We start from the raw sequence: 12753 nt of genomic DNA, 5'->3' as shown, positions 1-12753 counted from the left end.
ATCGCTCGTCGACTTTCGATGTGTACAAGCTTTGTTTCGATTCTCTTTGTCGGGTGTCTGGAGGAAGTTATGACGAGCGCAAGGTTTTGAGGTAATGTTTATCAGACGAATTATAGACCATGTAGTTTACGTGTCATAGCAGCGAAGCGCATGTTTGTTCAAGGAAACAAGAACTTTTATTGAACTGTCTACTGTTTCTATTATTAAGACACACCCTATACAAACACCGAACAGTGCCGATACGTGTGTTAAAGAGCGACGATAGTTGATATTATCGTGTGACGACAAGCCCTACGATTGGCTTGGCTAGCGTTGACCAGTGAGATCCATTCGACGGTGTCTGCATGTACCAGGAGCGAGATCCCGATGCTCAGAGTGTGGGGGAAGCAGTCGGGCAGGTGGTAACGCTGACGGTGTTGAAGACAGTGGTAGGCACGCTGGTGGTGGAGGTGATCGTAGCAGAGGCAAGAGTGAAAACCGTCGCTGTAGCGGTACCGGAGACGGGTGTCGAGGTACTATAATTGATAAGCGAGTGCATGACGGAAGCAAGGAATACAGTACTTACGTGGTAACGGTAGTCCTGGCTGTGGCCGTCGAAGTCGCAGTGACTTGAGCCTGAGTGAATGTGAAGTCAGGACCGAAGAAGCCAGCACGCTTCTCCAACTTCGCCTTGGAGTCGTCAACCGCGGCACGCTTGTTCAGCTTCACCTTGGGAGCGGCAAACGCGACGCGCTTGCGGTGAAGCTTGAAGGTGGAGCAGCCGGAGAGCTTGCGTCCTCCAATGATGTTCGAGTTAACGCGGACGTCACCGATGCTTCCCTTCATGTAGCAAGCACCAGGCTTGCCAATGACCCAGGAAACATTGACACAGCCAGTAGTGTTGTCACAGGCTTGGAGACATTGCTCGTAAGTGTCGGTGTACACGAGACCGTTTTCAACTAGATACAATATTAACTTGTGTGCGTTGTAACGATGAACAGGGGAACTTACGGTCATTGCCGAAGCGGTCAGAGCTGCACTCGACAGCATATACTGCGCCACATGACGTTGTGACCATGGAGCCATTGGAACCAGGGCAGCTAGTAGCGCCTGTTGGGCTCGCAGCAGGAGCGCTCGATGATGCAGCAGGAGCACTCGATGATGCAGCAAGGGTGCTTGATGGTGCAGCGAAGACGCTAGCAGGTGTGCATGCGCACTGGTATGCTGTGTTGGAGATGGTCGTAGTGACAGTAACGGTAGAGGGTCCGGGAGCGGGCGCAGCTGAAGTGACTGGAGCTGAGCTTGCTGCTACTGCCGAAGAAGAAGAGGAGACAGAAGAGGAAACACGGGATGAGGTAGACACAGGCGAGGAGGCTGCCGCGGATGAGGAAGCAGCCATGGACGAGGAGGCAGGTGCCGCCGAGGATGCGGCCGCAGACGAAGAAGCGACAGCAGACGAAGAGGCAGGTGTCATCGAGGATGCGGCCGCAGAGGAAGAGGCAGGTGCCGCCGAAGAAGCACTAGTTGCCGACTTAGTTGAGATGCTGCGGACCAGTCTTCCACCAATAATGTTGCTGTTCGAACCAGCAGCGTTGGCTGCGCTCTTCAGGTAGCAAGGACCGTTAATAATGTAGCTGGCAGCGACACAGCCTGAAGTGGTAGAACAGTCTGCCAAGCAGCCCTCGTAGGAGCTGGGGTAGGTCGGGCTCATTGGGCCCGGAATATCGCCACCCTGGTAGTCGGCACCGCACTCGACTAGATATTGCATGCCGTTGACAGTGACCATGGAGTTGTTGGAGCCAGGGCAAGAAACACTAGCGCCTGAACTGGCAGCAGGGCTGGAAGATGAACTTGCGGTGACGACTGTGGTGCTGACAACTGTGGTCGTGGCGACTGATTGAGAGGAAGCGCCTGCAGAAGAAGCGATCATCGAAGAAGATGAAGACACAGGAACTGATGCAATCCTAGCACCCCAGACACCACCGTTGGACCTAGGCGCACCGACACCGCTCTTCAAGTAGCAAGGGCCGTTTGGCAGGTATGAAACGGCCTGGCAGCCAGAAGTAGCTCCGCAAGCTTGGATACACTGCTCATAGTTCGCAGGGTTACCAGGCGCAACACCGATATCGGAGTTAGTGCGGTCGATGAAGCACTCGACGACGAAGTCTCCTTGAGGGGTGGTGAACGTGGCACCATCGCTCGCGGGGCAGGACAAGGCAGACGCAGATGGCGACGCGCTGGCTGAAGTGGGGGTGACAGAGCTTGAAGTGATGGCAACAGAGCTTGAAGCAGGGCTTGACGAAGCAGGGCTGGAAGAGGCTGAGCTTGAAGCCGGGCTTGAAGAAACAGAACTGGAAACACGGCTTGAAGAAGCTGCGCTCGAGATAGGGCTTGAAGAGGCTGAGCTCGAGACAGGAGTTGAAGCGGCTGGGGTAGATACAGGGCTTGAAGAAGCGGAGCTCGAAGCAGGGGTGGAGGCTGCTGAGCTCGACGCAGCGCTTGAAGAAGCGGGGCCCGATGCAGGGCTCGAGGAAGCAGAGCTGGATGATAGGCGCGCAGATGAGCTAGAAGAAGCGGCCGAGGATGATGCGGCCGGAATGGAGCTCGGTGTCGGAGTAACCGTAGTCACACTTAGGACGGTGGTAGTAGCGACGGAGGCTGAAGAGGGCGATGGGATAGGAGACGGTGAAGCGGATGAGCTGGAAGAAGCGGACGAGGGCGACACGATGGAAGCGGAGCTCGATGGAGTAGCCGTAGTGACGCTTACCACTGTGGTGGTGACAACAGAGGCTGAGCTTGGCGAAGGGATCGCGGAAGGTGTAGAAGATGAGCTCGGGACTGGTACGGCGGATGAGCTTGGCAAGGGAATGGAAGACGCGATTGAGGACGAGCTCGGCGAGGGGATAGGAGGAGGCGAAGCAGATGAGCTTGATGACGGGACAGAGAAAGGTGAAGAGATTGAGCTCGGCGTTGGCGTGACTGTCGACATGACGACCGTGGTGGTAGTAGACACTTGTGCCGACGATGATGGTACAGCCGGAATGGAGGATGATCGGGAAGACGATGGCACAATGGGTGCTGGAGAAGAGCTAGAGGAACTCGGTCGAATGGATGTCGGGCAGACAGTGAAGGTCTGTGTAACTGCACTGGTGACCGGGAATGTGGAAGTAGCGATGTTTGTCTGTGTACTCGTGGCAGAGGCGGAAGAGACTGTAGTAGTCGCCGCAGGCCTGACAGGTGCGAACGCAGTGTTGGTAGCAGTCGAAGTCGTCTGAACGACGCTTGTAGCGACAGTGCTTGGGGAAGGCTGGTCGCCGAACGCAGCAGTGAAGGCACGGGGAGTGGCAGCGAACGGGTTAAGGAACGCATAGTTATCGATCGTATAACGGCCCATGTTGACCCAGTCGTAAAGGTCGGCATCCTGACAGAAGATGCCTGTATAGGTTGCCGGCACGCCTTGGGTCTGGTAAGTGCAGGTGCGGGTGTACAAAAGCAACGGGTTGGAAATGATGGGCGTGAATGTAGGCCTGGTTCCTTGATAACAGGTAGAAGTACCAGACATATAAGTCACCTGGATACCGAAGTTGTCGCCAGATCCAAAGCTATGCCTAGCTCGATCATAACTGAAGGTTGGGGTGGCCGACCCAATGAGGGACGGCAGACCCGCGGCAACGAGCGAGCAGCCTGACATGTCGGCTGGCTACTGGGGATCGAGCAAATGTAGGAGAAAAGCGAGCGTGCAGAACGAATGATTCCTGACTACAGAGAGCAGAGGGAAGCTCTTTTATGAATCCCTACCTTGCAGCTACGCGGCTACTCAATATGTTGAGTTCATGGAGCTTAGAAGGGTTAAAAGACCCTGAACCACCAACCACAATCGAAGGCTATGGGGTTACTCCGACAGGAGGGTTCTCCTCACGATCGATATTCGGTATGTGAATGAGGGGCCGGTTGGTGAGGCATTGGAGCATGCCATCGCTTCCACCTGGGTCGCACGGAGGGAACGCTAAACATCTTCCCGAGCAGGCTGAAAAGATGCACGAATGTTTTCGCGATTGGGAGTGTTGTGCGTTTAGGTACACCTGTGTTCCTGAGGTGCGGTGTGTCGTTCATGGCACGAAACCCTTCCAAGCCTGGAAGACGCGTTTGACAGCACGGACCCCCACTAGGCGTTTAGCGCAGGGCGCCGTCGTCATCATCATGCCCGTTCACCCAGTCCGGCTCCATCTTGTCTCGAAAGGCTCACAGTTACATCCTCTGTCATGACTTCTACTTTCGATACGGATTTCGGTTTGGTTGGGCTACCGTTTTACGTACTGTATGTGCCATCTTGCTCGAAGAAAAATCACTCTATTACCGAAGAATCCAATTTGCCAAACGTACTCCAGTCTCGAAGGGTCTTCCGCCGAACATCGCATCATGAACGATCCCTGCGTCTCTGCAACCTTTCACGTAGGTTGGTAGACTAAAGGAAAACCACGAAACCACCCATATATAGCCCGCATACCTTGCTAATGCAGGTCCAATATTGTCATGGCCGGCCCCTCGGTACCGTGCCTGAACAGCCATCCATTGCACAACACCCTCGATGGTGATAGCTACCGGCTGCGACATGAAGAATACGAGTTCTCTCATATCTCTACGCGTTACCATAAGCATTTGGAACTCGTGCACTAAGCAGCTAATTGCGAAAGACACATAGAGTTGAATTAATCCCGATGCGAGACTGCCTTTGCGGAGACCCAGGAGGCGCACAATGCGAGCTGCGGGTTGCGAGACCATCTGCAATGGACATTTGCGTTAGCGATGCTCGCATACCGCACGGTGGTGGAAAACTTGGAAACGATGTAAAAGTGGAACGAGGAGTCAATCCCGACTTTACCTTTCTCATTGTTTGGTGATAGACCACACTCCAGACCTGTCTCACAGACCACGCATCCCTCAACTTTCCCATTAGCGGGGGCCATTGCCACGTTTCGCATACCCCGCATGCAACGGATCCAGCCGCCATGAAGCTGTAAGCGAAGTTCAATCTTTCCCAGACCCATATCGCACCGGACCAACCAATGAGTGCATCGACCATGAGGTGATAGGGGTGGGCTTCCGATGACAGCCGTACCTCCGCAGCTGAACCCCACCCGAGCAGTAAGAGCATGGCCATAGACCGCAAGTACGTAATCATCATCTTGTGGACATGTCTGCGCACAAAGGCCCGTTTCGAAAGGCCCTCGTACGGATCGTCAGGAACGCTTTTGACCTGCCAATTCCAACCAATACCACGATGCGACGGAACCATGAGTGAACACACCCTGAGAACTTTCTGCCATGACAGGTACATTCCATCCAAGGTTCTCGCGCTCCTAGTGTCGCTGCGCTTCGGGTTTCCAATGTATGCAGGGGCATCGGGCCCTTTCTGTGGAGCCAAAATGGCGAATTCGAGGAACCAAAGAGGGACTGCTATGAAGAACGAGCTGTTGTAATAATCGGCAGAGGGGTTACCGAAGGTATAGCATGGTGACCTAAGGCATAGGTCCAGAATCAGTGGGAATATGCAGATGGCGATCCGACGTCGGCTGGAAAAGAAGAACGGGACGATGGTAAGGACAAAGATCAGTGGTTGGTAGAGTGGCGGCATGGGCTTTCGGTCGGCGAGCTGTGGCCAAGAGTACCAAAGTGGCGTCATACTCTCCATCGTCTTCCGCATGTTGGCGTTAATAGTTTCAGGAATAGCCATTGTCACACTTCGCGGGCTACAAGAAGAAGTTCCGGCGGGGCTCGCCAATTTGTGAAGTCGCATTGATCAGGCCACCAGCCTTAGACCGCGTCGAAGGATCCGAGCTGACGTAAACTCTGCCTGTTAAATAAAGCAAGCACTATTGCTACGGCCCGTTTTCTAGGTAAGGCTAGGACAGATAGCTTTCCTCGATCTCCCATCCTCTTCTTCGGACACCCTCATTCTCACATGCTTTCCACGTTTCCACCATTGATACCAACTTATGCCTAGTCTCTTTATTCACGATAGCTCGGTCCTCCTTCAACTCGTCTCCCACGAGTTGAACTAGTGCCCAGGCAACTTCGACCTTCAACAACTCTGGTGCTGTCAACCAGCTCAACCTCGTCTTACGAATGTCGCCTACGTAGATCGCTATCAATATGCGATTGTTCTGGAGACGATCGTGCAGCAGATCGTGTTTATCGTAAATGTATAGAGATGTGCCGAATCGCTTTTCTCCCCTTCCGCTGCCCTTGGAAGACACGATGTCAGTGGCAAGGTAGGCATTCAGGTCTCGAAGGGCTTGATGGTAGACTGGCTGGCTACTCAACTCATCGATGATCGCCTCCAGCTGACCGGCGAAGAGCGTGCATTTCTGCTCCCGAGTCTCTTCTCCGTCATCGCGGGAAGGCCATGGATAATCGAGCAGGAGAAGACGCCAGGAAAAGGTATCAGGAAGGACCGAAGGCTCTCGGGCTGGGTCGCGCTCCCATTTTCGGTTGCGCAAGTTGTTGACGTAAGACACCATCGCTATTAGGATCGGTTTGCCGTGCTGTAGCCACCAAGACTCTGCGATATATTTGCCACTCAGCAATCTATTATAGAAGCCTTTCGTAAGGCTGGTGTACGTTGGCCCGTCGTTGAATAGAAACGTCGTGAAAAGATTGAGACATTGCTCTTGGATGAGTTTCGGTGTAAGAGCTGTATCGTCGGAAGAGTCCACCGCGTGTTCTAGAAGTTCGATGAAGTCCGCAGAAAAGCGACCATTCCGGAGACTGCGGTCTTGCCCAAATAGTCGTATCCATGTTTGAACTTCGGGAAGTGAAGCTAGTGCAGGATCAGCGACAAGCCCCTCGTTCATGGCTCGCAAAGATGCCGGAGGTCCGATGATAAAGCACAGGTATTCCACATATTCTTCCAGTATAGTATGCGGTACATGAGCCGGCTTCTTGTTGTTCTCGTTTAGTAGCAGCCTGTTCACGTACGGGTCTCGCGGGATGGATGGGATGCGAACGTCCATAAGCAACGCATCTTCAAGCCCGTACTTTCGGAGAAACAATGCTGCCCATCTCGTCGTATGATCTCTGAGGTTCTGCAGTACCGGCATCAAGACTCGATCTACGAATTGCTGGAACTCGACCGTATCGTTCTTCTTGTTACAGAAATATTGGATCAGAGCCACCAAAACCGGTGATTCTGACCCTTCCTCGAGCGAGATGCCGGCTTGAATCTCGGGGAGCGTAAGGTCTTGTTCGCACTGCAGCCACTGCGTTTCGTCCAGCGGCTGTCTTTCGTTCAAAGATCCAGCTATTGGTATGAACAATTCCAGGAGAGCAAGTACTGCGCGAGATTGGTCTCGAGAGCCATTCTCAAGCAGTACCAAAAGACTCTTGACGATATTGAGTCTGACGTCCACATGGGTATTCATTTTTGAAAGTGTCGATAGCACTGAAAAAGCGTAGTCTGTTCCGTTCAAGTCAAGGTCCTGGAAAATCTGAACCAACATCTTAATCGTAGTGACTTTCACATGTGGCTCGCCAGTAGGTCGCGCAACATCGCCCTCTACTGAGCTCTCTTTGTTCATGTTTCTGGTCTGTACCATGTTAATAATCTCATCGGAAAGAGATCCAATGCAGGATCTGGCCTGCGACGCCGGAAGTCTTCGGAGGAAACTCGGTTTTAGTAGGATGCGATGCCATGAGCTCGACTTGGGCCTATCCAGGATTGTACGGACAGCTGACTGCGTGGTCAAGCCAGGTCTATCACTTTCGCCCAGTCGAGCAATGAGCTGCATAGTGACCTCATGCAGAGCTGTATGGCTGTCGGATTCTTCAACTGTGTCCGCATGATCAAGAGCTTTGACGAGGTTTCGTGAAAGCTGTGCCAGCAATGTAGGAGGTATCGTATCGAGATGACCGTGTATGGCTCTGGAAGCTGTAAACTGATTTGGCTCATCAGAAGTGAGGAACTCTTCGTCCAAGTATAAAGCCGGGTATCGCGTGTCTGTTTCCGAAGGAAATGGGGTCGCTAGAAGGCGGTCGCTCTTGACGAATTTCGCGTCGAGATACAGCAGAGCCGATAACACGCCACCTTCTCCCATATCGCGCGATGAACTCCAGATAAGCCTAGCGTCCTCTTGGTAGCCAGGAACTTTGACTGGTGCTGCAACCATGGGAAAGTTCACACAGCTTCTTGAAGTCATGATTCTCGATACGCCAACTGAGAAGTCCACATAAGTCGGTGCATCAAGTTCCCGCTCGACAAAATCCGGTCTTGTCGCAAAAGGGTTCCATTCACATGGCTCACCCGAACCGTCATCCTCAGGTATCATTGGCCAAGACTTCTCTATATTCCTCATCACGCCCTCAGGCGGCCACTCATCCAAATCGTCTGGCTTCATGTCTTTCCAAAAGCGTATTGCTTCCTCCTCTGTCATCCTGTCGGAGCTTAGAGGGCCGATGGCATACTGCCACGCCCTTCTGAGACGAGCTTTCTTCTCCAGCTTGTCGCATGCTTTGGGTATATAAAGCTGTAGGCCATATTGGTAACTGTCTACGAACAGCCCAATGGTCTTCTGAAACTCTTTGTCTAGTGATACGGGTTGGAGAGCAGTCTTCGGATCTGGGAAGATGGCTTGCTCGGTACGCGCTGCAATGTAAGACGCCCCTATACTGTTGAGATCCTTCACGTTCAGAATCCACGGTGCAGTCAGGTATTGTATTGGAAGTCCTCGAGGAAAGGGCTCAGGAAGCGCTAGTGTGGCAGGACGGTCTAGCGGCCTTAGCTTGGACCAGAGTTCGTTTCTCGCTCGTGCGAGGGTGTCTAAGAAGACATATGTCGAGACGTCGGAGCTTTCAAGCTCAATAGTGAAGGATCTGTGATGGGCAAAAATACCACGGGGATGATTCGCCTCCAGTCTTGCGCATTCCTCTCTTTGCGCCTTTTCCTCGACCGCAATGAGCATAGGAATCGTGACCTGCCAAATGCAGGCATGTATACCGTGATCAGGGGCTCTGAGTTGCTTCTTGACATGTGGTGTGAGATCCATCCGTAGTTTGATAACATCGTGGAATAGCTCAAAGACGCCACCCCAATCAGACGCGTTGAACGAAGGTTCCCTGAGGGCTTCGCATGCTGTGTCAAACATTCCTTGCAAAATCGTGTTCGCCATTGCGACTCGGTGTTGTAGCACAGTCAGGCTTGGCAATCCGTTGATCGATGCAGGAATACCTGATAGTAGGCGTGTAGCTTCTTCAGGAAATATGTTTGGATAGATCTCCCGCATCACGAGCGGATCTCGCAAGAAGCGTTTGGTCCACTCCAGCGTATCTTTCAGCAGGTCGAGAGACCCACTGGCGATAGCAGCAAATAGCGCTGACTTGGCAAAGAATGCACGTTGTTCCGGCTGAGATGCAGTAGCAGCCTTCTTCTTGCGCACATCAACGTAGCCATTGGCCAATATCTTGGCGTCTTCTTCCTTGTTGTTCAGGCTTAGTAGCCAGAAGTGAAATATATCCGGGTCACCAATTTGACCTTGAAGTTCATAAGTTGGCGTTTGGCCGAAAATAGAGCGATTTCGATCAAGGTCGATTAGATCAGCATCTCCTCTCGCTTTTCGCAGACGAGTAAACAGTAGCAGAGCGTCGGCAGGGGACAGATTGGCGAAAAAGCTGGGATGGATCGAGCCCTTGGTCTTCTTCAGATCCGCATCGCTGTCAAGGTCAAGCGAGGTGGACTCTTGGTAGCAAAGTCTCAAGAGTGGGTAACTTCGCTTTGCTGGAATGCTTGCGAGGACGTCATCCCAGTCTTCGATGTTGGTCTTGCTGGCCGTACCGAATACCGGATGAGAACAGAGCCTCCGCAGTTGCTGTTCGAACAAACTTGGCTGTTGTGACCAGCAATAGGCGACCTGCTGGAGAAAGTCGCCCTCGATGCCAGTGATGTGACATCCTGTGCTTGGATGGGCTTCCAAGTACCGCATTGTGAGATCGACTATTCGTTGTATCATATCCCAACCTGCGTGGTTCTTGATTGCACGTTTAATGAGAGGATCGACGAGTTGGTCGATGAAAGTTTCGTCCGCCACTACCGAGTGCGCTGAATTACCAAGGGTTTCCAAGAGTCTCAAAGAGAACTCCATCGACTTGGAGAAGCCCTTTGTGGTCGATTTACCTGGCGGATGGTGATGCAGTAGCTCTGTAAATACCGTGATGTTGTCGCTGGGTAATTGTTCCGCGCTCACCGCTTGGAGAAGCTCTTCTTGCATACACTCCGGATAGTACTTGACGAGATCCTTGGTTCGCGCATCTTTCCATGTTCCTTTCGACCCGCTTGCGATGGCCTCTTCTACCAGCTCCTTCGAACACGCAGGAATGATGAGTCGATAGAACCTTCCAAGTGCACGCTGATCTTTCGTCTTATGCGGCGAATCGGGGAAGCGATCAGGGTGCAGCGCTTTGAAGAATTTCGTGAAGAGCTCTCTTTTCGCATTCAGGTCAGCGCCTCTACCAGAACGACCAATTGCGTTACAAGCAGCCTTGACCTCGATCACTGAGAGGTCGGCAAAGATGTCAAGCAACCCAGCAGTTCCTCCAACGCCATCCCACGTCTCTCTCCATCGCGAAGAACAAAGTCCTTTACGCAGAAACTTGATGCCGAGCTTGCGGACAAGTACGGATTTATCTTGATTGAGCGCTTCGCGTGTAGCGAGAGGCGACTGTGCTACGCCGAGCCATGGCCCGAAGGTGAGCGGCGATATCGAGCCTCTCTCAATAGCTGAGAGGAGCTGTGTCGTGATCTCCTGGATTGGCACATCGTCCAGTATTTGGGTGTAGTAGTCTCGAAGCTCAGCGGAAGTGGAAGACCGGATGCGACGCGTGTCGAGATTCGCGATCATGGTGTGCGGAGCCGAGGTAGATTGCGCAATGGCCCTCCACCATCAATCGCAGCAGCAATCAGCATTGATATAGTTTCTAGAACTTCAGGCATGATGCACGCGAAGAGTAGCATAGGCAGACATGGCCAGATGGAGGAAGGTGGATGATCAGGCGGGCCGCGTAGTGGGGCCTGTCGTGTGTTGGAAGGGCTGAGAGGCGGCCAGCGACGCGTCTATGACATCAGCCTTTCCTCTCAAAGCGGTGACAGCTCCCACTACGCTGCGCCCTGTTACCTACGCCCGCAGCCTTCAATCGACGCCCTCCTTGATCCACAGCCCTCCGTCCCCTTATACTCGGGATATGCAGCGTCACCTTGATGCCGCATACTTGCAGCTTCCCAAGGTCTCATTACCGATGGTGTGCGAGATGAGAAGGTCCGCATTTGGAGCTTTCAGCGCTATCTGTACAAGTCTAACTCGCAACCGATCAATCAACAAGGAATCTATAAACAGCGAACCCCCTTCGTATTTTTCACCAGAGCGTACAGCCCTCTCAGGCTTTAACTCCCACGTCACCAGTGTCTCTTTGAAAGAGTTCAAAAGTTTCATAGCCATTATCCTCCCAGAATGGTCTCTCTGCCCTTCGACCACCACCGGTAATTGACGCAGTAAGTCCGCACGGATCTATAAAGGTCATAAACCACGGCATGTCATCCTTCCAACCTGGGCCTTCCAGCTCGGTCTGCCCATCCTGAGCCAAGTAGATATGGTAGTCCTCCGGTAGGTAGCGACGCGGATGGCGATAGTTCCACAGCACGGTGTTTAGGAGAATGAAGCTCGCGTCGAAAACCCAGAAGAACCATTCGTATCGAACGATTGGCGAGAGACTCATGGGATCCCAGTCTTTTGACGGATTTGTTGGTACGCGGCTGATGCCGAAATGTTCGACGCAGCGGTAGATCGTGCGAATGAGGATGAGGCCCTGACTGATGTACAGTGTGATGAGAGGGCCCTGTACTTTCCGCGATTTGATGCCACCCCTGATACATCGTCTGTGAAAGACGCCGGCAATTATGCAGAAGAGGAGGATGACACCGATTTGTAAGATCAGTGACACCTTCATTAGGACATGTCCGATGTCGGCATAGATCTCGAGAATGTTGGGGTTCGCTAGCCAGGAGACGCCGATCGCGTTCAGAACTTCAACGATGCTGGATATTGCGCCAAACGTTGTAAGGGTACGGCCGGGATGCAGAGGCGAGTGGTATGGTACGTAGTAGAATATTCGACCAAGCACATGGTAGTTGGCCAGCTCAAGGATGGGGCTGGTGATTTGTTAGCCACCTCAAAAGAGAAGGGCGAGCTACTTACGGTGCACATAATATGAGGATAGAGCTCGCGACGTATGCTCCGATGTTTTCGTAATCAAAGGCCCCATAGGAACGTACGACAAAGCCAGCTGTGAACAGTAGACCGCAGAAGGGGTGGAGACCGGTGACTTTCCAGGCCTTGTACTTGAAGCATTGCCAAACATGCCCAAGGGTAGCAATTGCGAACCACACGGCGAACATAGGAGGGGCCCATTTAACAGGCTGATATAGGTAGACACTTCCGGGAACGATCTCACCGTCTGAGGGAGCCATGGTAGATTTTGTTTGACGAGGTAAATGAAGAGCATGAGAAGTGACATGCGAACCCAAGTATTTAAGCTGTAGCGGCTGCAATTTGATCTTCGAATGATCGTTGCTGACTCCAAGGGCAAGAGAAGAGCAATCGGCATGTCCAATAGGATTACTACAGGCTTGTCCTGACACAGCACTATTGATGGCCAAGCCTTCGATACAATTGCACAGCTAAGTACTCCTCCCGTATACCACTTGCATGCTCTCGATCCAATCAGCTTGGC

At 52.7% G+C, this 12753-nt stretch overlaps 5 protein-coding genes across 5 annotated transcripts; 2 read left to right on the top strand and 3 right to left on the bottom strand.

The window, feature by feature from the left end:
- Nucleotides 1–370: 370 nt before the first annotated feature.
- J4E92_004040 (uncharacterized protein) lies at nucleotides 371–996 on the bottom strand (the record flags this gene model as incomplete). Its single annotated transcript, XM_051495433.1, has 2 exons — nucleotides 371–515; nucleotides 566–996. 2 exons carry the CDS (start codon nucleotides 994–996, stop codon nucleotides 371–373), a joined length of 576 nt encoding a protein of 191 aa, XP_051354452.1.
- Nucleotides 997–1055: 59 nt separating this feature from the next.
- J4E92_004039 (uncharacterized protein) lies at nucleotides 1056–2000 on the top strand (the record flags this gene model as incomplete). The annotated part of the gene is made up of 2 exons (XM_051495432.1): nucleotides 1056–1502; nucleotides 1884–2000. 2 exons carry the CDS (start codon nucleotides 1056–1058, stop codon nucleotides 1998–2000), a joined length of 564 nt encoding a protein of 187 aa, XP_051354451.1.
- A 249-nt stretch (nucleotides 2001–2249) lies between these two features.
- J4E92_004038 (uncharacterized protein) lies at nucleotides 2250–3254 on the top strand (the record flags this gene model as incomplete). Its single annotated transcript, XM_051495431.1, has 1 exon — nucleotides 2250–3254. One exon carries the CDS (start codon nucleotides 2250–2252, stop codon nucleotides 3252–3254), a length of 1005 nt encoding a protein of 334 aa, XP_051354450.1.
- A 2628-nt stretch (nucleotides 3255–5882) lies between these two features.
- Nucleotides 5883–10868, bottom strand: J4E92_004037 (uncharacterized protein; the record flags this gene model as incomplete). Its single annotated transcript, XM_051495430.1, has 1 exon — nucleotides 5883–10868. One exon carries the CDS (start codon nucleotides 10866–10868, stop codon nucleotides 5883–5885), a length of 4986 nt encoding a protein of 1661 aa, XP_051354449.1.
- Nucleotides 10869–11400: 532 nt separating this feature from the next.
- Nucleotides 11401–12490, bottom strand: J4E92_004036 (uncharacterized protein; the record flags this gene model as incomplete). The annotated part of the gene is made up of 2 exons (XM_051495429.1): nucleotides 11401–12172; nucleotides 12219–12490. The coding sequence occupies 2 exons, from the start codon at nucleotides 12488–12490 to the stop codon at nucleotides 11401–11403; spliced, it is 1044 nt and encodes a 347-aa protein (XP_051354448.1).
- Between the last annotated feature and the right edge of the window lie 263 nt (nucleotides 12491–12753).

This window comes from Alternaria infectoria (assembly GCF_024043175.1).
Source record: "Alternaria infectoria strain BMP 0036 chromosome Unknown scaffold_5, whole genome shotgun sequence".
NCBI classification, from domain to species: Eukaryota; Fungi; Ascomycota; class Dothideomycetes; order Pleosporales; family Pleosporaceae; genus Alternaria; species Alternaria infectoria.
This window is presented reverse-complemented; position numbering and strand designations above follow the sequence as displayed.